The following is a 27747-nucleotide window of genomic DNA, read 5'->3' as shown; positions in this document are numbered from 1 at the left end:
GGGCTTACCCTGTTGGTGTCGGCGGGGGGTGCATAGAAGTGGTAGCGGGGGCACTTTTCAGCTGCTTTGACTCCCAGGACCGGGGTTTTGGGGCAGCGGCTGGCAGGCCTTGAGTAAAAAGTGAACGCCACAGGGGTGAAGATGAGGCGCTTTCTGAGTAGGAAAGGGCGCTTCTCGCTGCGACAGAGCAAGTCTGGAACCCGCAGCGCCTCAAAAGACTTCTGTAAGTCTTGTACATTTCCTTTTTCTTACTCGTATCTGTTTCTTCTCCAGTGAGGTGAGAAGAGAACAAAGAGAGCCTAGTGCTGTGTGTTTACATGGGCCGCTAGTTTTTGTAGTATTTCGGGCGCTGTGTTCAAGAATTGGGCTAGTTTTAACTCTGTGTGTGGCCTTGTGAGAAGAAAAGTGTTTAATTCTTCTATTTTTTGGTTGAAATTAGCTTCTGTTTGACCAAACTTTTACTGACAGAATTCAGTTTGTTCATCTCATGAGTGATGCTACTGATTCACTCCAGACTAAATCGTTTTGGCATTCACTTGGGTGTGTGTGTGTTTGTGTGTTATGTACATCACGTGCCAGTGAGAGAAATGTACCCCTTTCAGTCTTTTGTCTGACAACGCAACTTTACCTGCTGTCATCACAGTTTTAACTAAGATTTTCAATGTATTTTGATCCACATGAGGTTAATCTGTCAATAGTTATGGGCTATCTGAATGAATGAGAGCATTACATGCACATGGGGCTGCCAACAATGGAGATGCAAAGTATGGACAGGAAGGAAGGACCACACCTCTATAGAATGAGACAACTTCCTTTCCTGGTCTCTTTTTCTTCATAAGCAATGGACATTGTTCACTTAGCCTTAGGCTGATTGATTTTTAGATCAGTTCCTAAAATGTAGAAGATGAGATTACTACTGGGATGTAGCTCTTCACTGCAAAGCCAGAATGAGGCCAGTGACCAGGGGAGGGCCAATGGTTCACTACAGGACGACATGACAGACATGGATCTGTTCCAAGTGTCCTATATAGCATTCTTACCTTAATTTTTGTTTAATTTTCTGTCAGAACCATCGGTAATAACAAGGGTTTAATGGAGTCCTTCACAGAGTCTGTTTTGTCTTTCCATGTCATTGGATTGATTGATTTATCTCTTCTTAGGTAGGCTGGCATTTTTTAAACATATCGGTTCCCCAAACGCCCAAACCAATTGCCAATTGCCTGGTCTGTTAATTTGATTAAACTGTTATGATTAGTACAGTTAGTGTTTTCACAAACAATAGGATCTTAATCTTAGTTATCTAGCTCAACTCAACATGACCTCTTCTACCCTTCCTTCTCCTTATTTGTTTCTCTGCAACATTCTCTCTCCCCCCCTGCCCTCTTTCTCACACTCTCCAAACTTCTCTCTCTCTTCTTGTCCATATCCTTCCCCCTCTTCCTCCCCTTCTCCTCCTTTGTCCCACGACCCAGACCTGACACTTCCGGCCACCAACCAGAACTGGCCGGAGGAGTTTGGCTTCCGTCTGGGGGGTACGGGGCCCAGCTACATTCTGTCTGTGGTGGAGGGCAGCAGTGCCTACCTGGCAGGTCTGCAGCCTGGGGACCAGGTGGTGGACATTGAAGGCCAGGAAGTGTCCAACCTCAGCACCCAGGCCCTCATCGCCCTGGCTCAGACCCTCAAGACCGTACCCCCCAGCATCGGGGTGGTCTCCCGCATAGAACAGGTCAGGACCAGAGGGATCACATCTAGGGGGATGTATCTGTGTCTGCATTCACAGACAAGAAAATGAAGCTATCACTTGAACAAATAATGTACATCACTTGCAAACCAATGATGAATCTGTCTAAGGGCATTGTCACAACTCTCTTTTCCCAGATTGACATCGCTCCAGGCCCAGACGGTCGTTTTGGCTTCACCATTGTTGGAGACAGCCCCCTGCTGGTGGAGGACTGCATGCCCAACTGTCCTGCTGGCCGCAGCGGCCTCAAGGCTGGCGACTTTGTTATGGAGGTCAACGGCATCCCCGTCAAACAGCACGAGACCGCTGCCGCCATGATCAAGGCAGCCCAGGGGCGCCCGTTGCGTCTTGGCGTGCTCAGTATGAGCCGGCGACCCAAGCGCCTCAGCAACAGCATGAAGGTGATGTCACAGAGTGGAGACAGCGTACGGCAGGACCGTGCCCAGAAGGCCCTGGAGTTTAATAAGAAGGTGGGTGTTTTAGTGTGTGTTTGTTTTGTGTTTTAGTACACCTGCTTGCTAGTATGTCTAAACAAATGTATTTGTGTGTGTGTGTTTCAGGTTGAGGAGGTCCTGGGAGAGGAGCTGGATGTGAAGGAGAAGCTGTTTGAGGTTCTGAAGCAGTACGCTGCTGAGAGGGATGTGGAGAGCCTGGCTGACGCCCTCCCTGATATACTGATCAATGAGGACCATCAGCAGCTGATTGACAGTGTCAGGTACCAATCAGCTACGTTAAAGTTGGTGGATTGCCCCTTAGGTCTATTATGCTGTCCTTCGGGGGGAAAACTGAAAAGGGATTCAAACATACACAAACACTCTTCAGAAGTTAGTTTGGATTTCTTACTGCACTTTTCTGACTCACCTCCTGTCATTGAAGCCTCTGTATTAAAGTGCAGCAAAAACAGTCTAGTCAGTGTTCAAACAGACTACCTTACCATTCACTCTCATCCACCAACGCCAAAATATAAACTGTAAATCCAAAGCAGACACAAATGTCATTGCTTCAAACTTGACAGCAATGTCTAACTTTAGCTATATGTATACTGTACACAGCATATACTGTATATTCAATGACGTCACTGTTCGTGATTTAATCAGGACAGCATATGAATACAATATTTCAACATGAGCCAAGCCAGATAGACACACTTTTTTAGATGCGAGGGGATGTACAGGTGTAGGATACGATTCTGGCAGCTTTGATTTTAACATTCTTTATGTTTTGGTGAAGTCCAGAATGTAATGATGAATCTACGATTGTGTTGTGCACCACAACAGTGTTTTACAAAGATGGAAAGATGAAAATATGAAGATTAAAGATGAAAGCTTTGTAATTCTTTAGGTCCAATGGGTTTACATCCAGTGGGGAAACAACAAGCTGCTCTAATTGCACTAGAATCAATATTTCAGGGTGAAAAGCTTGTCTCAGCATGTTCACCATTGTTGAAGGTGGAAACAGCCTCCATTAAGAATAGATCTTGATGATTTTGATCAGAGAAGTAAACTGTCGGATTGTGCTGCCACTTTGAAGTCCTCGAGGCAGTGGATGTCAGTGAGCAGAGTTCATTTCTTCAGCAGGTACAGAGGGAAACTGTCAAAAGCCTCAGGGAATATCACATTTCTTTATCCTCAGCATTGATCGCAAAACAGAAAACAAACACTTTTGCATACGCAAGCAATTTGTGATCATTGTGAAACACACACATTCATTGCCGTGCTTAATTTTTCAGACGCTTTTCCCCCTCTTATCCAGCTCTTTGCTGCTACAGTCACTTTTCTGTTGCTGGCAGGAGATGCACACATACACAGTTACTCTAACATCTGCTGCATCCCCACACTGCAGTTACAGCACCTTCATGCACACACACACACACACACACACACACACACACACACATAAACACACGTACGGTAACATACACACACAGAGACTGACATACACATATAAACACACCTACATACACATGCACAAACACTGATACACACACACATACATCCTTTGGATTGCCAACATACTTCAGGAAGTGATGTGGAACTGCCTAAGGTGAGTGTTGCTGCTCGATGATCTGGGAGTATAAAATTTTTGTGAGGCTGTTTCCATCTTTGTGATCTGGTGAACAGGCTAAAACAAATGTATTATTAAGTGAGAGATTTGTGATACTTTGTATAAACGTTTGATGATAATGCCACAATGCTTGAGTTTGGAGTTTTGAAGTACTGTAGGACGTGGTTTTACTAGGAATGAGTTCACATTGCAAAGCAATCAATCTAGACTGGCTCTGGTTTATTATCGGTTGTCTGTGGGGAAACAAGAGTTTAACAAGGCACAGTCTACCTGCTGTTTGAGACAAACTGTCTTTTCTTCTGATTGTCCCTGAGTCAGCATTCGGCACACCTCCGTTTGCATTTTTATTCCAAAATATTTGAGTAAAAAATATAGCCGTGTTTTCTGAGGCACAGGTGTTCCATTACTAATGTATTTTGAGAGGTAATGTGAGACAGTCAGAATTTCTGGATGTGAGAGCATGAGAATGCTTTTTCAGACCTTTCATGGCAGAATATGACTGTGCTGCCATTTCCCAGTATGTGTTTTAAGACATGGTGACGCAGGCTCTACTGAACGGACATTTGGTTCAGTCCTGATGATATTGTGGCATTGTTTATGAATGTAGATACCCTTTCAGACAGTTTGTCCCCTGCCGCTTGCTGTATATCCTCTTGTTGTGATCTCTTTGACCTGTTCTGATGGAAATGAGCTAGATTTCACTGACAGATGTGATCCCAGTCACCCTGTCTGAATGACAGTGTGAACAGGAGTATGTGTGTCACCTCCATCACTGCATTCATAATTCTGATCTGTCAAGTCTAGTTTCTTGCTTTAGAATTTTGGATTACAGATACTTATGAGAAAAATGGCCTGCGCGGAGATCTTCATGTGTCCTTTAAAATGTGTGACATAAGATAATGCATTTAATAGACCCCCTCCCTCCCTCCCTTTCTTTCTTTTTTTCTTTCTTTCTTTCTTTCTTTCTTTCTTCTCCATCTTGTTTTTGACAGCCTTTCATAATTTTATTTTTGTTGTTAAATACACAGTCATGCATGTACACGCCCACACACACTCACCAAGCCTCCATACACTCCACACACTCTCTCATGTACACCCCCAGGTGGAGGGTGTGTTTGTGTGTGTGTGTCCTAGCCCTCCTGTTGTGTTCCGGTCAAAAGTGACCGATTTACAAGTTTTCTCCCTGAAAAAATGTTGTTTGACTTTGTCCACACAGGGTATCTAAACAGCCAAAACATTTTTTTCAGAATTTCATAAAAATGTGGGTGTTTTATTTAACTTTTGTACACCTGTGGTGTTCCCGGTCAAAAATGACCGGTCATTTGAATGAATGGGTAAGACAAATCAATTTAAAAATTGTTGTTCAGGCACACACCCATACAACAGATGGACACTCTTACCCTCCCAGACCCAACATGCATGGTGTTTGAGTACACATATGCACACACAAACATACACACACACACAGACTATGATCCACACGAAGAGACAACAGATGTTGAACAATCTAATGATGAGGAAGAGGGCCCTGCTGAGGTTGTTATGACATTCCTGTCCAAGAATGGGAGTTTGTGGTTTGTTCTTCATCTCCACTTGAGTGGAGAGGTCGACTGAAAATGTCATCAGGATGACCCCAGGGTACCAAATATGCCATCTCCCGGGTTGATGACATAAAATCCTGCTTCAAACTGTTCCTGACAGAGTCCATTGAAACCATAGTCATAAACATGACTAACTTGGAGGGTAGATGTGTTTACAAAGACAACTGGAAGGAGATAGACCGGACCAACATCCAAGCGTACATATTCAAAATAATCCATATATTATGCTTATTTCACTCAAAAACGAATTGCATACGCTTGTGTCAATGAGGCCTACAGGCCATAAATGGTTAAAACTGGTTAAGTTGCTAAAAAGATGTAACACAACTTTAGTTGATAATATATGTATTATTATGGAATTATAGTCAGCTATAATGGGGCGGTCACTTTTGACCGGGAACACAAAAGTAGTGAACAAGAAATGAACACAACAGGAGGGCTAGACAGGCTTGGGCCAGGTGAAGAGACTGTTGTCACCAGGCCCTACTCCAAACCTGACCAGCCTGGCCATCTCTGTCCCCACAAATCTGCCCCCAGCCCTCCCGAGGAGCTGCTCTATTTTTAAGAGGCCTACTTCTGTTAATAAATCCTCTCTTAGGTTTCTGACGCACTCTCCGGCATAGCTTCTTAAACTACTCAAAAACCCAGGGGCTATCGGTAAAGGGGCTGGAACGTTTGAAAGTTACACAAAAGTGTACATGTTATAGTGTCACCATGGCTGTCACACCGTGCAAATGAATAAGCAGACAACTTGAGGCCAATATCTGGAAATTATATTGTTTTCTACTTTGGTGATTAAGAGGTGATTATGTAAAGTAGACAAAGAAATATGTTGTTTTTGTTTTGAGAGACTCAGAACTCACGTCTGTCTCGAATTTTCTTTTTTGAGAAAGTCATTCCCTTCACGGTCCATGTAGCTGTTTGCTTTTTTTGACTGCAGTCGACTCCACAGCAAATTAATGTGGTTAACAGTCATGCGTGATTATAAGCTTATACGACACAGATGTCTGTCTTCCTCTTTATCCCTCTCCCATGCGCACATCACTAGATCTCATTGTTCTGACCTGCCTCTGGGAGTCCAGAGGGACTGTTTCCTTCTCTCCTGCACTCTTCTCCTTGCACCCTCCTCACTAGTTCCTCCCTTCATCCAACTCTCTTTTCCATCTTCGGTTAAGAGAAAAGCAGTGTAGAATATTTTGTCTCCTGCGTTCACGCTTCAGATGAGTGGGTGATCACGGTTCTCCACAACAGTTACGGTGACCACTCCCGGGTGTATCGGTGGACGAGGAAGAGGAGGAGGAAGAGCAAGAGAAAGAGGAGAGGGGAAGAGATGAAGCACATCTCTCGAAGTCTTAGGTTGTTTTGACGGCTTTGAGAGTAGGAGTCATACTGTTTTTCCACCTCCCTCTCAACCGTCTCAACCACTCTCCAGCCTGCAGGAACGCATGGCTTTTGGAGATTAAGAATCTTCCACTGTACTTTCTTTGTTCTTTCTTCCTTCCTTTCCGTTGTCTTTCTTTTTTGGGGGAGAGAGTTGTTCACTGAGACTTAATGAGGACTACGTTTGTTACCGGCGTGCTGTTTGTGTTGCAATGCTAAGCTGAGGCACTTCCTGGAAGCCCTGAAGAGCCATGGGAAGGGACAGGAGCATCTCCCGACATTTTCGGTAGCATTCCCTTATCTTTGTTCTTCGATACTTTAAATGCTGAGTCGAGGTTTAGATGGTGTTTCTTGCAGGCAACGTTGAAATGTGTAGGGATTACACTGTGTTTCTGAGGGTGCGTCTGTGTGAGTGTCTGCGGTGTAGTAAGGTGTTGTCATTGGTGTGGATGCTGTCTTTAAGTGTTAGGTTTACTGTTGGACAGCAGTATCCCTTGAATTACTCGTAACATTTTCTTTACACCTAATGAGCGGGAAACAGGATAAAAACATAACGTTTAACAATCTATCTACGTCATTCGAGTGATTTCAACACTGGTTCACTACACCACCTTCGCTGTGTTGTCAATCTGTGCTGAAGTGGGTCTCAGATAATTGACTTCTTTCCGTAATAACTTTTCTCAACTTCCCGTTGTCATTCATCCCTCCATGTGGAGTGTCCTTGATCCGGCCCCTCCTACCACCCTAATTATAGACTCCTCGACCTGCTTCTAATTGAGGGCAGACTGAGGCCTACATCCACCCAAGCCTGTATCAGACTTATTCCAGCTCCTTCTATTCTTCTGATGGGATGTGTTTACACTTAGGAGAGAAGAGCTTGAATAGTGACTTGAATGCTGGATCTGTAATTTGTAATAATAAGTAGGAGACACAATTAGCTAAAATGTCAAGTTCAAGTAAGTGAAATGGTGTCAGTTTTCGGCTTACCTTTGTCTTATTTTACATTTCTTTCTTTCCTGGGGCGGCTGTGGCTCAGGAGGTAGAGAGGGTCGTTTGTTAATCGCAAGGTTGGCGGTTCGATCCCCGATTCCTCCCAGGCCATGTGCCGAAGTATTCTTGAGCAAGACTCTGAACCCCAAGTTGCTCCTGATGGGCAGGCCGGTGCCTTGCATGGTAGCTCGCTGCTGTGAGTGTGAGTATGAATGGGTGAATGAGAGGCAAACATTGTAAAGCGCTTTGAGTGCTGCTAAGGTAGAAAGGCGCTATATAAATGCAGTCCATTTACCTTTCTTTCCTTTCTTCTACCCTCAAAGGAGGATTTCATAGATCATACCAATAAGGTGGTAGCTCAGTGTAGCACCCAAAGTTTGTATTCTTTCCCGTCCTTCATTTTGTCTGCACAGCCCTGTTCATGGTTTGTGTTTCCTCAGGTAAAGACGCTGTGCCCTACATAGCCTTTTGACACAGATTTAATGGGCTACCTTGCCTTGCCTTACCTCACCTGTCCCTGGCCTAAAAACAATTTAATTTACTGCAATGCAAACTTTTTGTTTCCACCTTTTCTTCTACCTGTTCCCTCTCCCTCCCTCTTTCCCCTTTTCCAACATCTGTCTCTCTCTTATCTCTCTCGCTCACTCTCCTCTCTCGCTCACTCTCCTCTCTTGTTCTCTCTCGATATAGAATACAGGCTGTGTTCTCATTTAATTCTGACTCTTGAGAGTTGACTGTAAATCTGGGGGAGGTTGTACAAGGAAAACTATGATACAGGGATGATCATTATCTTTATCACTTCCCTATCTGGGCAGAATGCCTTTTGTGCTTCTGGTGTTGCCATCATACAGATCCATGGCCATCCTCTGGGTGGCGTTGCAGAGCCCCCTGGTGCCTCAGACTGTGCAGATGCTTGCTTCCTGCAGGTTAGGTGATGATGACTCCCTTCCCTCGATAAATATGGAAATATCGAACTGATTTAAATCAAAAGTGTTTGAATGTTTGAATTCTCTGACTATGATTTCCACAGACTACTTTAGGATGCAACACATCATTTAGAAAGCACGCACACATCCTGTTTAAAAAATATTTGCAGGATTCCACAGATGTTATTTTTGTGATTGGAGAGCCCTCCATAAAGATAACACACTGCTCTGGCTGTCTCCTTCTCTGGTGACTCATCAAGACAACCCTTTTTATTCAACAACACTGTGTGTGTGTGGGTGTGTATGTGCTCTAAATATAGTCCATCTTGTTAAATGAATGGAGGCAAGGTGTGTGTAGGAGGTATGAAGCACAGTGTGTATGTGTCTGTGTGTGTGTTGGAGTGTGCATGTGTGTGCGTGTGCCTTCTGTAAATGTATTTCCATCTTGCTAAATGAATGGTGGGTGGCAAGGAGTGTGTAGGAGACAGGAAGCACAGGTCAGAAGTGACTGAAGAGGATACAACTCCAGAACCAACATGTCTTCATCATCTAGTGTCTGAATATAACACGCATACATGCACGCATACACTAAGTGTATGCGTGCATGTGTGGTTCACTGAGAGTATGACATACTGAACACAGCATGCAGCTGTAGCTATGGTTTTAGTAGTTAGTTGATAGTTTATTTTCATGTTAGCGTAAATCCCTATTAGGCTCCATAAATTCTATGACTTAATCCTAGTTGTTAAATCTCCGCATGCTGTACATGTGTTTGAAGTGGGTGTGTGATTCATGGCCTGGTTTATTTTCAGGAATAGAACCGAGTTACTGAGCGTCTCAATGTCTCATATTGATCTTTCATGAAAGGAGAATGTCACAGTTGTTCCACCTACACAGCTTGTAAGACTGCTCTTCTTTCCAACAGCTCAATCAATGAGCAGTTGTCTGTGGCTGACTGTAGAAGTGTGTGGAGTTCGTGAAGTTTCAGGTGTGTGGGTGTGTGTCTCTCTACTTCTAATGAGCTTTTCCTGTGAGAGGAGTTCTGTGTCCTCATGCAAACCTATCCTGGTTGAATATTTTAGAGCTCTCACATTTAAGCTTTGAAAAAGGATTTGTTTCTGTGAATTGTGTTGTCAGCTGAGGGATTTGTGCTTGAAAACCTTATTGTTCTGTGGCATTCTACAGTTGAGTGGGAAGTCGATGTGTATGACTTAGGATAAGGGAGCAAGAGAGAGCATGACTGTGTGTGAGGGAGAAAAAGCAGATGGGATACGAAAGAGAGAAATAGACAGATGAAGAAAGAGAGAGGAGAAAGAGAGAGGGAAAAGAGAGAGAGATAGAGGGAGTAAGAGAGAGAAAGAGATAGAGAGAGGCAGAGAGAGAGAAAGAGAGAGTAATATAATGCACACTTGGGAAAGAGTTGAAGGAAGGGAAAGAAGGAGAGAGAGAAAGAGAAAGAGCGGTGGAGGCAGCTGCAGTATTGCTCGGTGGTTCTCTCCCAGCAGCAGGATGGTGTCACACTGAGATGGGCGTTCCCACCTGGAGCTGCGTGTGACAGGCAAACAGAGAAATGACACAGGGAAGTCACACTCCTCCGCCACGGATTAAATGAGCTCCACATTAACATTTCAAGGAATTTTCTTCTTATGTTACATGATCAGTTGACTGTTAGTTTGTGTTAGTTTGGCTGTTATGCTACTATAAATGTAAATACTTCAGTCGTGGATTCTTTGGATGTAAACCTTTCTATCTGTCTGTGTATATGGATACTCTGACTTTGTTCTCCTCCTGGCACTCTGCAGCAGGCTTGTCTGCTTTCCTCTTCTCCTCAGGACTTCTCAGACTGGGCTAGACTCTGAAGCACAAAAGTGTCCTTGTGCGCTCTCCTTCATTGTGTCTCTCTGAGGTTATACTTTGTGTTTAACATGTTCGCCAGGATCTTCATCCCCAAGAAGCACCGAGAACGCTTTGACGATGTGGTGTCCCAGAGCCTGATGGGCCGACTGAAGGGGCGAAGCTTCAGTGACCCCAGCCGTAACCGGCTGCGTCGGAGCCGTAGCGAGGACCACCCGGAGCGCCTGCTGGTTTCCACCAGGGCCAGTTCGGTCCCCCGCACTCACGCCGAGGAGGGCGCGCCACTCCCAGCCCGCGGGCTCAGGAAGACCACCTCACTCATCGCTGGACACGCCGGCGCCGCTAGCACCAATCGCAGGTCAGGACTTGTAGATGTATTCTTGTCACAGCCAATAAGAACTTTGGATTTGACATACTGATGATACAATACAACATGTGTCATAGATAGTGGTGTTCGGTCTTTCTCTAGCAGTCAATGCATGTCTTATACTGTGTTAGTATGACTTGAGATGTGTGCAATTTTAAGCAGTCAGTAGAGGTCTTTGAATAACATTTCCTGCAATTCAATCCTTTTAATGACCTAATACACACACCATAAATTCAGTGTATCCCATCTGACATGCATGAGTGTAAAAGCCTAGCTTGTGAATAGAGGTGTGTAGGAGTATGTTTGCCAAAATAAGCCTATATACGTCAGTTGGACAGAAAAACTATTAAAAACCTCATTATCTCACTTCCATGCCAAGTCATATTTCTAAGATGGCATTGACGACGTTTGAAAGTCATGAGGATATGGGTCTTTAAAGAATAGCTTGCCTTCAATACAGAAGTAGTTTTTTCTTGATGTTGACTTATGCAGCTCTGAATATTAATTCCTAGTAAAAATACACTCTGGAAAAAATCCACAGGAAGAAAGAGAGAAAGACTGCCTACAGGGCACCTCTTCTGTGGCTTAAACTTTGTTCATCAAATAATGTTGCAACTGTATTTTCCCCTGGGGATTAGATGTCTATGTCTAAGTGGGCTATTCTCACACACTGGGAATTTCTGGCAGCTTTGCCGGCAAGAACCTGACACAAACATCATCATCATTGAAACATCATCCTCTAAGTGTGTTCATCCAGCCGAAAGTACTGGATAGTGGCTAGCCCAATGGCCAATAAAACCAGCCCAAAAACCAGCCCAATATCAGAACTCGAAAATGGAGAAGCATATATCGGCCGAGGCACGTGTGCACACGCACAGTGCGTGTGTGTATGTGGGCTTGTCCCATGTCCATGTGTGTACGTGCTGATCTGGAGTCTGTTTGGTAGGATTTGGGTATAAATAAATAAATAAAATCTGGATTTTTCTTTAAAGATATTCATGTAATTTGCATGCAAAAAAATTCAACCCGCAACAACACTTCAAAAGTAGCCCAATTCTGCGGGAAAACCGCGGACCTGGCAACACTGATTGGAGGTCACATGAAGGGCTGTAGTCTGTATTACTCCACAGCTGGAAGTCCAGAACCTGACATTCATCTGAAGTGTTCTTATATGTTCTTAGGACTTGTTCTACCTCGTACCCTACGCTGCCTGGTGTCTGAGTACCCATATCGTCCCCTACCCTACCTTGAGTCTGTACCTACCTTCTTCCCTACCCTAACTGGTGTCTTTCTTCCATAGGACAGTGAGAGTGTGCAAGGGGAACCTGAGTTTTGGCTTCACCCTTAGAGGCCATGCCCCAGTGTGGATTGACTCAGTTATTCCAGGTAGACTTGGAGAGCCGTGTGTGTTTGTATATGTTTGCCTGTTAATGTGTGTCTGTGTGCATCTACTCAGTGATATTCTTTGTGTTATTGTACAGATCCCATTACGAAAAATGCTACAAAAGGAATTTAAGATGTAGGCTAGGAATGAATGACAGTTGACAGGATATAGAAGGTAGATTAGGATGTTACGCCTGTTCTACAAAGTCCTCACTCGTCCACGTGGTAACTGAAAACACATCATGTGAAGTGTCAAAGACACAGACTGGTATGTCAGAGAATCGTTATTTCAGTCAATTTACATGCCATGTTGTTGCCACTGAAGCCCTGTCGACAACACTGAGCTCATGCTGACTTTAGAATGCTTCTGTAGCTCATCTGTGTGTTGGTAGAAAACCTAGTCTTATTTGTATAGTCTTTATGTCAACCTCTCTCTCTCTCTCACCCCCCCCCTCTCTCTCTCTCTCTCTCTCTTTCTCTCTCACCCCCCCCCCTCTCTCTCTCTCTCTCACTCCCCTCCTCTCTCTCTCTCTCTCTCTCTCTCTCTCTCTCTCTCTCTCTCACCCACCAGGGAGCCCAGCAGAGAAGGCCGGCCTTAAACCTGGGGACCGCATTTTGTTCTTGAACGGCCTGGATATGAGGTAACGTCCATCATGTTCTCATCTGATCTTCTGTGCATTCTGCTGTGGTGCCTACCACACAACTACACATGACACATTGTGTGCATACATACTTTAAAAGATGTCCAACAGTGAAACAAATAGGATTCTTGTTACTTTGTTGACAGCAAACCCAAATGCAGAGCAGACACGGGTGAGGTTTAGGAAGGTTTCTTGTCGCAGATGGCTGGGAATTGAGGAGCGATGGTGAAAAGCACAGGCAGGCTGGGGGGGCAGACAGACAGACAGACAGACAAACAGACAGGCAAACCTGAATACTAGGAAAGACTAAGTATAAAGTTCAAGTTTCCATACGAAGAGCTGAACACAACACCAAGGAGGTATGCCACTGGAACTGCTACAACCATTTGACGAGGTCTGGAAATGAGAGCCGGGTTCTTGTACTGATGGAGTGAGTGAGTGGATGGAAGGCAGGTGAGCGGATGGCAACGAAGAGCAGGTGTGCTGGTGGAGCCAGGAACCAGGGAACGGAGGGAGAGAGAGAGAGACAGAGAGAGAGAGACAGACATGCCCATGCCACAGACACACACACAGGGACCGACAGGAAAACACTTGCAGGGTTAACACTGGAAAACATCAGGCCATGGCCATGACAAAGAAAATATTCTCATTCTTTGAAGCGAGAATAATGAGCTGCATTTTGACAGTGTGTTTTGTTTTGTGTTTGTGTGTGCATGTGTTTGTTTGTTTTTGTGCCTTAACTTGTGTGTACAGTGAGTATGGGTGTGCAACTTGTGTGTGTGTATGTTTTGCACCAAATTTTCATAGAAAATGTGTCTCTGTAAATAGATCAGATGAAAGTAACAAAGCATTCCAGGTGGAGATGGACTGTAGAGGTGTGACTTTTCATGACAACTTCAATGGGAGAAAATGAGAAACGCAGAACACTGAAAATCTCCACAGGCTCTTTCGTGTTTCTTTTAGGTGGTGGAACTGACAAGGAGCCTATAACAGGATAGGCTTGAAATTTGATAAGGATTAGTTTTATCATCTCTGAACTAGATGAAAATTGTGATTCATTTAATCTGTCAGTGAGTATGCGTTTAATCGTGTTTATATTTCCATGAACTTGTAGGCCTATGTCTGTGTGTCTAATTATGTGTTTATCTTTCCATGAATGTATGTGGGTGTTTATTTACGTTTTTATATTCCCATGAATGTGTGTCTGTGTGTGTATCCTCCAGGAGCTGCTCCCATGAGAAGGTGGTCTCCATGCTCCAGGGCAGTGGAGCTATGCCCACCCTGGTGGTGGAGGACGGGCCTCCCACCTTCAACCAAACCGAGTCAGACCTGGCCGGAGGTGGAGGTTTGGGGGGCAGCATGTCGGAGTGTGCCCGCTCCCCGGTGCTCAGCTCTCTGCAGTGGGTGGCAGAGATCCTCCCTCCCAGCATCCGGGTCCAGGGGAGGACCTTTGGGCAGCAGCTGGAGCACCTGCTCACCATCCAGGAGAGGTACTCCATCTGCAAGGCCCTGGAGAACTTCTTCCAGCACCGGTGAGGAGGGAGGGAGGGAGGGAGGGAGGGAGGGAGGGAGGGAGGGAGGGAGGGAGGGAGGGAGGGAGGGAGGGAGGGAGGGAGGGAGGGAGGGAGAAGGGAGCGGAAAGGGAGTGGTCAGAGTGACTGGTAGCGAAGTAAACAGAGAGCGAGAGTGAGGGAGACAGAAACAAGAGAGGCAGAGAGAGAGAGGGGGGTGACGGAGAGAGCACTGAACCTGTTTGTTTCCGGTTTGTTTACGTGGCAACAGGAACGTTGACACGCTGATTGTGGATGTGTTTCCGGTGTTGGACACGCCAGCCAAGCAGGTCATCTGGCAGTTTGTCTACCAGCTGCTGACCTATGAGGAGCAGGAGCACTGCCAGAACAAGATCTCGCGCTTCCTGGGCTTCAAGGCTGCAGCAGGTCAGAGCTGGCACTGTGTGTGTTCATGGTAGTAGTGGGGTTTGGGTGTGTGTGTGTTTGTGAGTGTGGGCCATAGGTTTTTTGGGTGTGTGTGTTTGGGATGGTAGGGTGTATGTGTGTGTCTGTGTGTGTGGACATTGATGTCTGTGTGTGCGTTTGTGAGTGTGGGACAAGTGTGTGTGTTTGGGATGGTAGGCTGAGTAAACATTAATGTGTGTGTGTTCCAGCTCCTCCTCCAGAGCCAGAGCCCGCACCTGAGCCCCATCGTCGTAGCAGCTCCATGAGAGTAACAGGCACCACCTACACCAGGAACAGCGTGAGAGGGCGGAGCTCCGACGACCTGGTCATAGGCACACACCTGGGAATGGGTAGCTTGCTCTACATGCCTTTCTCCTCATTCACCACCTCACCACCTGATTCGTCAGAATCGGAATCATCCTAATTGTGATGAAACATTCACGATAAGTTATTGAAATGATTTAATTGGATCCCCATTAGCTGAGGCCTCAGCAACAACTATTCTTCCTGGGATCCATTCAGTTAAAAAGATTTTTAAAAATGTGATCAAGTAAAAATGACCTCCCCCCTAATCACATTATCCTATCCATTATCCAAAAGTTTGCATATACATTGGAATTTAGCTGCATCCTGAGTGTGCCTTAACCCTGTGCCTTAGGGGTCCGTGCAGAGCCCATGGAGATGGGCATGAGGCTGGCACCAGGAGAGAGGCAGTCTGGAGACGGCACCTCTCTTCCCGAGACCCCCAACAACCTCACCAATGTAAGTATCAAGCCCACGGAGAGGTACTATCACAAAGTCACCAAAACCAGCTTTTAAGACAATCACCAGTACATGGATTGATTGAAAGGAAAATAGTAACTTGTCACACACAAAAAAGTATCAAATTATTGTGTTCCTGATTGTAAGGTTCTCCCCGCTCTAGCTGTCGGCAGTGTATGCTGAGCTGGAGAACATGTACTCAGGGAAGCGGTCCAAGTCCCTGAAGAGCCGTGCTCCTCCGGCCCCCGACAGCATTCTAGAACTGGAGTCCCTCTCACTCGCCAACTCGCCCTCCATGCATGCCAACACAGGTGTGCTTCTCACTGTTTCAGTTTGAACCAGCATACTGTACCCCAGCATAGACTTTTAAAATGAGCAAATTAGACTTATGCATTGCCATACAATTATGAAGACCATTGTTGTTTCTAGATGTCTGTAGTAGTGAGGAATACATTTTCTACTTCAGTGTGCACAACACAATGGAATCTGCTCTAAAGTCCATCCGTAGGCTTACAGGTGCTGTCTTTCATTGAAAGAAAGCCCAGTAGATAAACTGTCCAGCAGTAATGGACCATTGAAGCACCACCATAGTCGTTATTGGTTACCAGAAAAATGTATGGTGTACGTACTCTGTAACACTGGTGTCTTTGGTGCCCTTTGGCACTTACTTTGGTTGTTCACAATGTGTGCTTCATGTTTTGGCTACTCGCGATGTTTTTTGGCTATCTTGTTGTTATGATAAGTGACCTATGCACTTTGTAAAGCTCTCTCTTGGAAGTCGCTTTGGATAAAAGCGTCTGCTAAATGAATAAATGTAAATGTAATGTAAATGTGTCTTCATCCCTTCTGGTCAGGTGGCCGTAAGGTCCCTCCACCCCCCACCTCTTGGCCAGAGCCCCTCCCCAGCCCCCCTGCCCCGTCTCAGTTCTACCCCCAAGGGCTGACCAGCCAGACCAGCGCTGAGTCCAACCCGTACATCAGCCTGGACAGCCCCCCTCCTTCACCTCCGGACCCCCCAGACTACCCCCCTAGCCCACCCAACCACCGCAGCAGCAAGAGACGGTACACCTTCTCCCACCCCCCTCGCTCTGAGGACACGGACCGCTTCCTCAACGCGCTGAGCGAGCAACTGGGACAGAGGGTGGCCATCGTCGATGACTTCCTGTCCCCCGAAAATGACTTCCTGTCCCCCGAAAACGACTATGAGGAGGTAGGGTCAGCCACCAAGCAAATGAAACAACCCTTCTGGAGTAGCCCTGTGATGATTAATTTAGTCTGAAGGTTGTGTAGAGAATACAAATGTGTATAGTGTTTGGTATTTATCCTTGAGAACCTTTGAGAATTGTATGTATTTACATGCACACATTACCGTACAGTAGCTAAGATTGTAAAGCAGCTAAGACTGAACCCCCCAAGCCTTAATGCGAATGTGTTTGGTGGTAATGCCAGGATATTGTCCAGATGAGCTTCCCAGACGAGGAGGATGAGGATGACGAGGTGGGCATGGATGATGAAGAGGACGGGGGTTTCCTGCCCCCAGAGCTGAGCAGTCCCAGCGAGGCGCACAGCAGCAGCGGAGAGGACGCGTCCTCGCTTACCTACTCCTCGTCCTCCGAGCACATCCCCCCGCCGCCCTTGACCCCGCCTCCGCCCCCGCCCGTCCAGTTCAACGACCCGCCCCCTCCTCCTCCCCCCCCGCCGATGCAGCAGCGGCAGTCCCCCTTGCAGCAGCCCACCTCGCTCCCCTACACCCCCGATCACTCTCCCAGAGCACACCTACCCTCACAGCGCCGCCACCAGGGCCCGCCGCCGCCCCCACCCCCTCGCTCAAACCCACCCACGAAAAGGCAGTCGCTTCACAAGGTGCTCCCTACCCGGGAGGACTTGCTGGCCCACGCTGCATTGCAGGAGCAGAAGGCTTACCAAGAACAACAGGTGTACCAAGATCTGCAGGCGTACGAAGACCAAGCCTTCCAGGAACAACAAGCTTACCAGGACCAACAACAAGCCTACCAAGACCAACAACAAGCCTATCAAGACCAACAACAAGCCTACCAGGAACAACAACAACAACAATCTTACCAAAAGCAACAACAAGCCTATCAGGAGAGACAAGCCTACAAGGAACAGAAAGCTTACCAAGAGCAGCAGCTAATATACCAGGAGCAACAAGCACTCAAAGAACAACAAGCCTACCAAGAGCAACAGCAAGCCTACCAAGAGCAACAAACCCTCAAAGAGCAACTAGCCTACCAGGAACTCCAAGCATACCAGGAGCAGCAAATCTACCAAGGACACCAATCGCTGCCGACCCAATCCTCGCACCAGTCAGCCCACTCACCACACCTCCTCCAGCAGCTCCACCAATCCCTTCCCCCGCTCCCTTCTCCAGACTCCGCCCACCCGCAAGCCAACCACCCTTTGTACCAGATGCAACAAGCACAACAACAACAACTAAAGCTGCAGCTGCAGCTCCAACAACAACAGCAACAGCAACAAAGCCAGCAAAGCCTTCACCACCGTCACCATCATCCTCGTTCTGCCACATCTCCTCACCACCCTGGTCAGAGTCAGTACTCTGAGGGCATCTACCAGAGTCACCAAAGCCTCCAATCCCAAGTCCACCACTCCTCCACAGAGCTCCTGCACCAAGTTCACCAGAGTCACCAAAACCTCCAGCCCCAAGCCCACCACTCCTCCACAGAGCTCCTCCACCAAGCTCACCAGATCCACCTGGATCAACCGGCCTCTCTCCCCGCTCACGTCAACCAAGAGACCCACTGCCAGCCCCACCAAAGTCGGAAGAGCCTAAGGGGTCATCAAGGTCATCAGGCTCCAACATCTCCTCAAGGGAGACCCCAGGATCAGCAGATCCAACAGGCACACCACCCTCACCAGACCCAGCCCTCTCCCCAGCGCCCCCGCTCTGTCCAGCAGAGCCACCCCACCCCCCACATCCACCACATCCACCACATCACCCCCCAGCCCCCTCCGTCTGAGCACCACCACCAGATCCACCTGATCCACTCACCCCAGCCGTCCCACCGGCCCCAGCCCCTGCTCTCCACCTTCCAACCCCTCCAGCCCCAGCAGCTTTCCCTCTCCACCTTCCAGCCCCTCCAGCCCCAGAAACCCTATCCGGCCACCCACCACGTCCACCCCTCCAACCAGCCGCGTCCTCAGTCCCAGCCCTCCCAGCACGTCCTGCAGGCCCAGTCCCACCACCACGGCCAACCCCAGCCCCAGTCACTCACCCACTCTCTCTCTGACCCGTCAGATCACCTGGGGCCCCCGCCCCCTCCACCCTTGCCCCCTCCCTGCTCCCCGCCCCCTCTGCCCCGCCCCTCCCCTCAGAGGATGGACTCCAATCACATGAGTGTGAAGAGGCTGCGCTGGGAGCAGGTGGAGAAGTCAGAGGGCACCATCTGGGGACAGGTGAGATGGGTGGGGGCATAATGAGCATGAACAGAAGGGTGGCAGGGATTGGGGCAGAATGCAGAGGGCAGTTTGGGAGACACTGAAGAGGTTACTACCCCTGATATACTGTAGACATTTTATCTTTTTTGCATTATATTCACATATTTTTACATAACCTTTGAGATGTTAATCCTAATATATAAAATACCTATTCCAGTTAGGTGAGGATTCAGACTATGACAAACTGCATGACATGGTGAAGTATCTGGACCTGGAGCTTCACTTTGGGACCCAAAAGAACCCTAGTGAGTACAATTATACCCACTTGTGTGTGTGCACATGTGGGTGTACGTGTGTTTATGAGTGTGTATCTTTTTGAAAATGTGTGGGTGATCTGTGTTAGCACACATTTTACGTGACTCACTTTTTTTCTGCCAACTGTGAGTACACTTCATGTCAGACCCACTGCGGTCTTTAAAAGCTTTTGATCAGTGGTCCCTTTGACAAATGACTCAACTCAGCCTCAGGCACTTCTCTGACCCATTTAAGTCTTCCGACCCACATAAACTTAAAATAGTGAAAGAAATACTGTTGTACACACACTTCACTGTTCATCAGTGCTAGCTTGCCCACCACTCTCTCTCTCTCCCTTCCCTGTTTCCTCTTTCTTTTCTCTCTCTCTCTCTCTCTCTCTCTCTCTCTCTCTCTCTCTCTCTCTCTGTCTGTCTCTGTCTCTCTCTCTGTCTCTTCTCTCTCTCTCTCTCTCTCTCTCTGTCTCTTCCTCCCTCTCTCTCTCTCTCTGTCTCTCTCTCTCTCTCTCTCTCTCTCTCTCTCTCTCTCTCTCTCTCTCTGTCTCTCTCTCTGTCCCTCCCTCTCACAGAGGACCTCCTGTCCTAACTCTGTAATGTTGTATATCAGTTTCTCTTCCAGAGCTCACCCCTCAGCCTGAGTCATTTAAGAAGAAAGATGTTGTAGAGATTCTCTCCCACAAGAAGGCCTACAACGCATGTGAGTACTGCTGCTGTTGAGCCTACTCAACAGAGTGGGCTTCATGCGTAATTGCTGCTGTTACAGTTTTTCACAATTGCTAAAACACATTCTTCAAACAGTCACCCATTTTCTCAAAACTGTAAACACAAAACCTCATCTTCAAGCACTATTTACAAAACCTCTGAATTATCTTGCAAAATGAAACTTTCGCCTCAAAACAGTTTTACCTGTGCTCAAAATCAAACACTGCTCTCAAATCATAAACAAAGTGATCAAAATGATATACACTATTAAGCAGTCAGTAAACAATACACAAAAAAATGAAAACACATTGTTCAAAACATATAGTTCTCAAGAAGAAGTACATTTTTTCGTAATCTCAAAACAAATTTCATATTTATCAATCATTGTCTTTTGATGAACGACAACATGTTCTATCATAGTAGCTCAAAATGTATCAGAAATTACTACATTTACATTTAGTCATTTAGCAGACGCTCTTATCCAGAGCGACTTACAGTAAGTACAGGGACATTCTCCCCGAGGCAAGTAGGGTGAAGTGCCTTGCCCAAGGACACAACGTCATGTGGCACAGCCGGGAATCGAACCGGCAACCTTCAGATTACTAGCCCGCTTCCCTAACCGCTCAGCCACCTGACTCCCCCCTACTACTCTGCTTTGCTCTTAGCAATTTTTTTGTTCTTTCTCCTCCTTGTACCCCTATACAGTACTGTACCCTACATCTCACTACTCGCAACTCACTCTTGTTCTTTGTTGATATGAACCTGCAACCAGTCAAAATCTATTGAGCAGTCAGTACTGTTACTGTAACAAATGGAAAGCACAATGTTCAGGGCCATACAATTTGTTCATTGTACAGTATACAGCCTACAATGCACTGTACTACAGAATACAATACTACAGTAAAAGGGACAACAATCTAAGGAGTAAACATGTGATCAATGTGCTTCTTCTTGTCTTTGGGCTGGGTCAGGCCAGAGCACTTCGTCGACATCACAGGCAATATTTCCCCACCTTCAACAACCTGTTTGCTCTCTGAATTGGCTTATATTGGTTGTGTCACATCATTTGAAAAAAGTTAAATCAATTTTGAGTGGTTGTGTTTTGTCAATGACATATTTTCTCTATTTGTATTTGATTGTTGCCATTTGTGTTTACCAGTATGGATGACATGTGCATCAGAGTGCAGAATGTGTTTTGAGAATGAGAATGTGTTTAAAGTTTTGCTGAAAAGTCTATGTGAGATCTGCAAATTGTGTTTTACCATGTGAAATGGTTTAAGGTATTGACAACAGACTGCACAATTAGCTACATGAGTTCAAGCAACTGAGAACTTTGTTCAGCCAATGGGTTTTAGTGTTTTAGCAATTGAGAAAAACTGTAAACTTGTCATCCAACTACACAACTTGGCCAATCCATTTGTTTTTCAAATCTGCACCTTTACGATAATGACCTCTGCCATATAGTACTACGTCCCAGATACAATGCAATGGGAAATGAGTTTGACTGATGGATAAAGTTTCAAACAAGGACCTTTGACCCCCAGCTATCCTGATTGCCCACCTGAAGCTGTCGCCGGGTGAACTTCGGCAGGTTCTGATGACCATGTCCACAGATAGGCTGGAGCCTGCCCACATCAAGCAGCTGCTGCTGTACGCCCCAGACGCAGAGGAGGTCAAGCAGTACGAGCAGTACAGACAGGAGCCCAGCAAACTGAGTGAACCAGACCAGTTTGTACTGCAGGTACCAGGGCTCTCTGCTGGGGGTTGTAGGGTGAGGGGTGGTGGCGCTGGGTTAATGTCTTCATGCTGGATGTGAGGGGCCACACATTTTTATGGTTATAGGACATTTTGGTGTCAGGGTTTTGAGTGTAAGTGTGAGGGATCAGTCATTGGTTACTTTTGTAACTGTGGGTGTGTTTATACTTTCCCTTACAAAAAAAGAAGTATATTAAAGTATAGTATAAGTATACTAAAATATGGATAGTACACTTTTAGTTCACTTTTGATATACTTTTAAGAAGTATGCTTAGAAAATAGTTCACTTTTGATATACTTTTAAGAAGTATACTTAGAAAATAGTTCACTTTTGATATACTTATAAGTATGCTTTGAAAATAGTTCACTTTTGATATACTTTTAAGTATGCTTTGAAAATAGTTCACTTTTGTAAGAAGTATACTTAGAAAATAGTTCACTTTTGATGTACTTTTAAGTATGCTTTGAAAATAGTTCACTTTTGTAAGAAGTATACTTAGAAAATAGTTCACTTTTGATATACTTTTAAGTATATCAAGTAGTATGCTTAGAAACAGAAAATGGTATACATTTATTCTGGAGTAGGATGTAAGTTTTCTATTATTATACAGCAAAAACAGTCAAAATAATTTTAAAGTACATTACAGGTTAAAGTTTTTAGATCCATCTCATTCCAATTATTCATGTCTATGAAAATCTATTATGCATTGCACATTGAATCTTTTTTGGTACTGAAGCTGTAACCTTAATTACTGCCAAAACATTCTGAAGCCCTATAATCTTACACTAATAATTATCAATTGGAGTATTAATGGAAAAAAATAAAAAGCTACTTGAGAACGAAGCAGACAGAAGGGTTGCATTATGCATTTGAAGGTTAAACTGTCAAACTGACTGAAGAACTAAATAACGACGTGAAAAAAATGAAGATAGCGTGGCTCATTGGCTGGTCAATTCCCATGATGCAAGGCGGTAAATAGTGTTAACATTTGCTGAAGTTTGCCGTTTGTTCGAAATACAAATGTAACTTCATGAATTTCGTTTTTTAAATGTGTCTGCTTAGAATGTAATGTTTTGTTGCGTGGTCATTGCTGTGGTGGTTTACCATTGTAACCATGAGTTAAATTACTGTTACGTTTGATAAGAAGAGCTGGATTCTTTGACTGTCAAAGTTTACGCAGTGAATAGTTTCTTTCTGCTCAGAAATTGCAGTGAAACGTTGCAATGTCCCCTGTTCTCGCTAAGTGACTTATAATCTGAGGCGTTGAGGGGCTCCTAAATATTATAATACATTAGTAAGTATTCGCAAAATTTTATTTGAGTTTAATCTTGAAGTACTTACATTAATTGAAAGTGCACTTAAAAGTATTGCACAGTATATTTGAGGCTCTTTAGGAAGTATACGTCATGAACTGGAAGTGCACTACACAGGTTACTTCAGAGTATTCCAAGGTATACTTTTAAGTACTTTAGGAAGTATACTTGATGAACTGAAAGTGCACTACACAGGCTACTTTACAGTATTCAAAAGTAAACCTTGAAATAGACTAAGTGTACTTTAAAGTGTACTAAGTGACCTAAAAAGTGGGCCAATTCAGTTTACTTAGTACAAAAATAGTAAATAAGTACACTGCTAGTATACTTTAAGTAACATGATAATAGTATACTTTTTATACTAAGTATACTTACAAAATAAACTTGAAGTATACTTCTTTTTTGTAAGGGTTCCTGTGTTATGCTTTTGTCCACACCACAGATGTTATCTGTACCAGAGTATAAAACCCGTCTGCAGAGCCTGCATTTCAAGTGCTCCCTGCAGGAAAAGACAGAGGAGATGAGAGGAGGGTACGACTGCATCTACAAGGCCTCAGTGGAACTCAAGACCAGCAAAAAACTGGCCAAGATCCTGGAGGTGCCATACAAAAACGTCCATTGAGTAATATCAAAGAATTATAAAAAAGAATGTAATGCAATATGATGTGGTACTGTTCAGGAGTGTAAAATACCTTAGAATCAGAAACCAATACTGTTATATTTTTTTTATGGGTGCTGTGTCAATAGAAGAAACACCATAATGTATTGCTCTCACTCAATTACTCTGTTTTTAAGTAGTCATTTTACACATATTCAACTCTTTACAAAACATACTTATGAATATTTTGTTTAAAGAAACCATTGCGATGGGACATTTTTGTGAAATCAAGAGCAAGGTTAAAATAACACATGGATTTGTTGTGTCTAAACAAGATGCCAGTATGCATTTTCCCTGAAATGAAAGGCTGTAATGACTATGAGATTAATTCTGTTGTTTCATTTTGACTTTTGTATAACCGAGCATCTTACTTCCCTATGTCCGATATTTCTTTCAGTTTGTGCTGGCAATGGGGAACTACCTTAACAACGGACAGCCCAAGACTGGCAAGACCACGGGCTTCAAGATCAACTTCCTCACTGAAGTAAAACTGATACTGTTGGCACCGATATTATTATTATTTAAAGCATAATAGTTCCTGTATGTTATCCATCTTCCTTCTTTTCCTCTGCAGCTCGGTACCACAAAGACGGTGGATGGGAAGTCAACCTTTCTGCACATCCTTGTCAAGTCATTGTGTCACCACTTCCCTGATGTTCTTGACTTTGCCAAGGACCTCACCATGGTTCCGCTTGCAGCCAAGGGTAGATAGAACATGTGTTTCTGTGTGTGGCTGTGTCATCTTTGTGTAACTGACCAATGACTAACTGTTTTTTATCTCTCCCTTTCGTTTTCTCTCGGTCTTGCCCTCGCTCCGAAGTGAACCAAAAGACCATCACGTCCGACCTGAACGACCTTCACACCACTATCCAGGAGATCAGATCTGCCTGTCAGAAGATGCCTGCTACCCCCGAAGACCGCTTTAGTGCCATCATGAGTGTATCTTTGAGGTCCGTCTGTGTGTTTGTGTATGTGTTTGTGTGTGTGTCTTCTGCTGTTTACACAGTACAGGGATATGCTGTCAGAGAAATTTAGGACACATGCACCCTCAGCAACACCAGACAGTGTCCATGCCCTCTTATGTTGAGACCTTGACCCCAGTTTGATCAGACTTTTCTGGAAAACAGCCACCCGGCAATCCAGTCTCTGGAGTCACTCCAGCAGAGAGCCATGGAGGAGTTTGCCAAGACTGCATCCTTCTTTGGAGAGGACGGCAAGATCACCAACACAGAGGCCTTCTTTGGCATCTTCTCTGACTTCATCAGCAAGTTTGAGGTGGGTTAACCAACTAGGAGCATAATTCAGAAAGTTTTTGTGAGTGCGTGGCTTTTCAGAACTATTGTTTCTGTTTTCTGATTCGTTATACTGTATCTGAAATACTGTGACCATGAAGCTATGTGTATCTGTCACAGTTCACACAGCGTCTGAGCGCCGATCTGCGTCACCAGAATATTAAACGCACCTGTTTTGTGTTTACTTATTAGGGTGGCTATATAAGCTGAGTTTTCTCTGACCTCGTTGTGAAGTCTTGTTCTTTGTTTTGTTATCGATGGCCGTGTGGCGTTTGCCCTTTGTTCTGTATCTTGTTTATTTCTAAGTAAAGTTGTCATGCACTTTCATCCCAAAACGCAAACTCCTTGCCTGCTTTATCACAGTATCATATGGTTACTTCGCTTAATTACTTATTTTGCATCTTTCTTTCAGAGAGCACTGAGCGAGCACCAGACTTCTGAGGGCCTGAAGAGCCCCAGGAGTCCACGAATGGCCTCTCCACTAGCCTGGTAATAAGGCTGCACACACAGACACACACTCACACACACACACATCTTGCTACATCATGTTTTTTTTTATGTCTATCTGCAGTAGAGACTGAGTCTGAGTTAGACTTCTTAGTTAGACTTCAATAGCTATCTGTAAACCCATGGCTGTGAATAACACTGTTCAGAATTAGAATGGTGCAATTTCCATTGCAAGGAAAAAAACTCTTGAGTTTGGAATAAAGTCAGTTGTAAATATACAGCCAATGAATTATGAGGAAATAGCAGTAGTATAAGCATCAACTGAGAAAGCCTTTCAATGAACAGTACAAAACAATGACAGCTAATGCATTTGTTTGATTGCTCTGCCTGTCATTGCAATGGCCAAATGTTTTTTGTAAATATGGTATGAGCAATTTCACAAAAATATCAAAGTTAAGTATCTATGCAACACCGCATTAAGGTTACGTTAATTACCATGCTCCTACATAGCAATACTTTGCAAACATTGCAAAGTATTGCTACATTGCAAAAACCTTGGAAGTGCATAGGAATTGCTGTGAAATTAAATTGACTTAAGTGTTTGCAGTATAGGTTATTACAAAAGTGTAAGAAAGAAGTATAGGGGAGGGGTGTTGGGGTAAGTGAATCTTATAAAGGGGCAGTTGAAGGTTGTGTTACCAAAACAATCCACTTACCCCCTGGAAAGCCCCTACTCCCCGTATCAGAATCAGAATCAGAATCAGAAAGGGATTTATTCGCCATGAAAGTTTGCACAGACAAGGAATTTGCTTTGGCAGGAAGGTGCATACAATAAACATATACCTAAAATTTAAATATGTGGACTAACTATACTAAGGGTACATAAACTAGCAGTACTAAGTGGGATAAATATAAGTTGCCGTAAATTACAATATAAAAATACAAAAATACAAATATTACAAAAAATACAAATGTACAAGATACCATGTTGTGGTGCAGTGCAAAAGCAGTGTGTTTTAAGCAATAAGTCATTTGAGTCAGTGTGGTCCCTTGGCCTTGTTGAAGAGGCCAACAGCGGAAGGGAAAGTTGTAATAACTTGTACCACTAATTTGTAGTTGTAACTACATAGTAGAACCTATGTAACTACAAAGTTATTACTATACATACTGATTTGGGGCTAATGTAACCTTAATGTAAAGTGCTGCCCATATCTTTAAGATAGAAAATAAGGAAATAAGGTCATCAAAACCGTAATGTTAGATTAACACCGTAATTGGTTATCGGTGTATTTGTGAAAACCACAGTTGGTGGTTTTTGAAACTGATATGTTACTAAAATATTCTGTATTTTTTGTAAGCCGCACCCACCTCATTGAATGTATATGAAAAGTCTAAATGAACACTCTTATTTTAAACATATATGTTCATGATACACCTATTTAAGTGAGTATACAATTGTTTGGGATTGTTTACACAGTGTTTTGTAAAGGTGATTGTATAACAATTCCTAAATCGTTGTTTTGTCCCACTTTAAACCCATTTTAGTGTCTAAAGACAAGGGACAAACTTGGCTCTTTTGAGGAGTGCCGCTTTAATACAGAAATGTCTATACGGGCAGTGTGCAATGTTGACGATTTACTGCAGGTTGTTTTATGGACTTATATGTAGACATACTTTATTATTGCAGATATTTGAATGGATTCTAACAATACAGATTTCAGCCCATTGTTTCTCAAGTACTCCAAGGACTTTGAAAAAGAAGGGACTCAGTCCATCTCAACTGGTATATTTTCTATGGGCTGAAAATGAAGCAATAATAGGGACTTGGTTATTTATTTTCAAGCTAATGTTGGTAAATCTTTTACACCATGTTCAGATAAGTGATTGTATTTTCAGTGTTTAATAGCTTCTCTGAAATTTGTAGAACATTTATAAGACTAAAAATGTAATATCATTCATTTAAAGCAATAGGAATCAATGTTGTGCTGTTAATACATTATTCTGTTACTGTTCTCAGTGGGGATGTTCATCATCTTACAATACTCTTTTCTTTTGATTGAAATCCATTTAAGACTACACTCAGTAAATCATTTATGTTCGATAAAGGCCTAAGAAATTAGGGGTCTTCTGTTTCTTATTGTAAGAATACTGACAACTATTGAGTGTAGCACAATAACATTCAACCCT

The 27747-nt window shown here is 44.3% G+C and overlaps 1 protein-coding gene across 1 annotated transcript; it reads left to right on the top strand.

Annotated features, from left to right (window-relative positions):
* Positions 1 to 141: 141 nt before the first annotated feature.
* grid2ipa (glutamate receptor, ionotropic, delta 2 (Grid2) interacting protein, a) lies at positions 142 to 26024 on the top strand. The gene is made up of 25 exons (XM_067232710.1): positions 142 to 222; positions 1424 to 1726; positions 1879 to 2211; positions 2302 to 2456; positions 10639 to 10914; positions 12224 to 12309; positions 12878 to 12947; positions 14171 to 14479; positions 14730 to 14874; positions 15099 to 15252; positions 15561 to 15664; positions 15828 to 15977; positions 16162 to 16180; positions 16519 to 16874; positions 17114 to 17560; positions 17942 to 19099; positions 19299 to 19386; positions 20012 to 20089; positions 21639 to 21835; positions 23606 to 23761; positions 24219 to 24305; positions 24396 to 24525; positions 24642 to 24760; positions 24932 to 25096; positions 25526 to 26024. The coding sequence occupies exons 1-25, from the start codon at positions 142 to 144 to the stop codon at positions 25604 to 25606; spliced, it is 5247 nt and encodes a 1748-aa protein (XP_067088811.1). The 3' UTR covers positions 25607 to 26024.
* Positions 26025 to 27747: the final 1723 nt, after the last annotated feature.

This window comes from Osmerus mordax, chromosome 3 (assembly GCF_038355195.1).
Source record: "Osmerus mordax isolate fOsmMor3 chromosome 3, fOsmMor3.pri, whole genome shotgun sequence".
Taxonomy (NCBI): Eukaryota; Metazoa; Chordata; class Actinopteri; order Osmeriformes; family Osmeridae; genus Osmerus; species Osmerus mordax.
The sequence above is the reverse complement of the archived record's forward strand: the minus strand, read 5'-3'. Positions and strand labels throughout refer to the sequence as shown.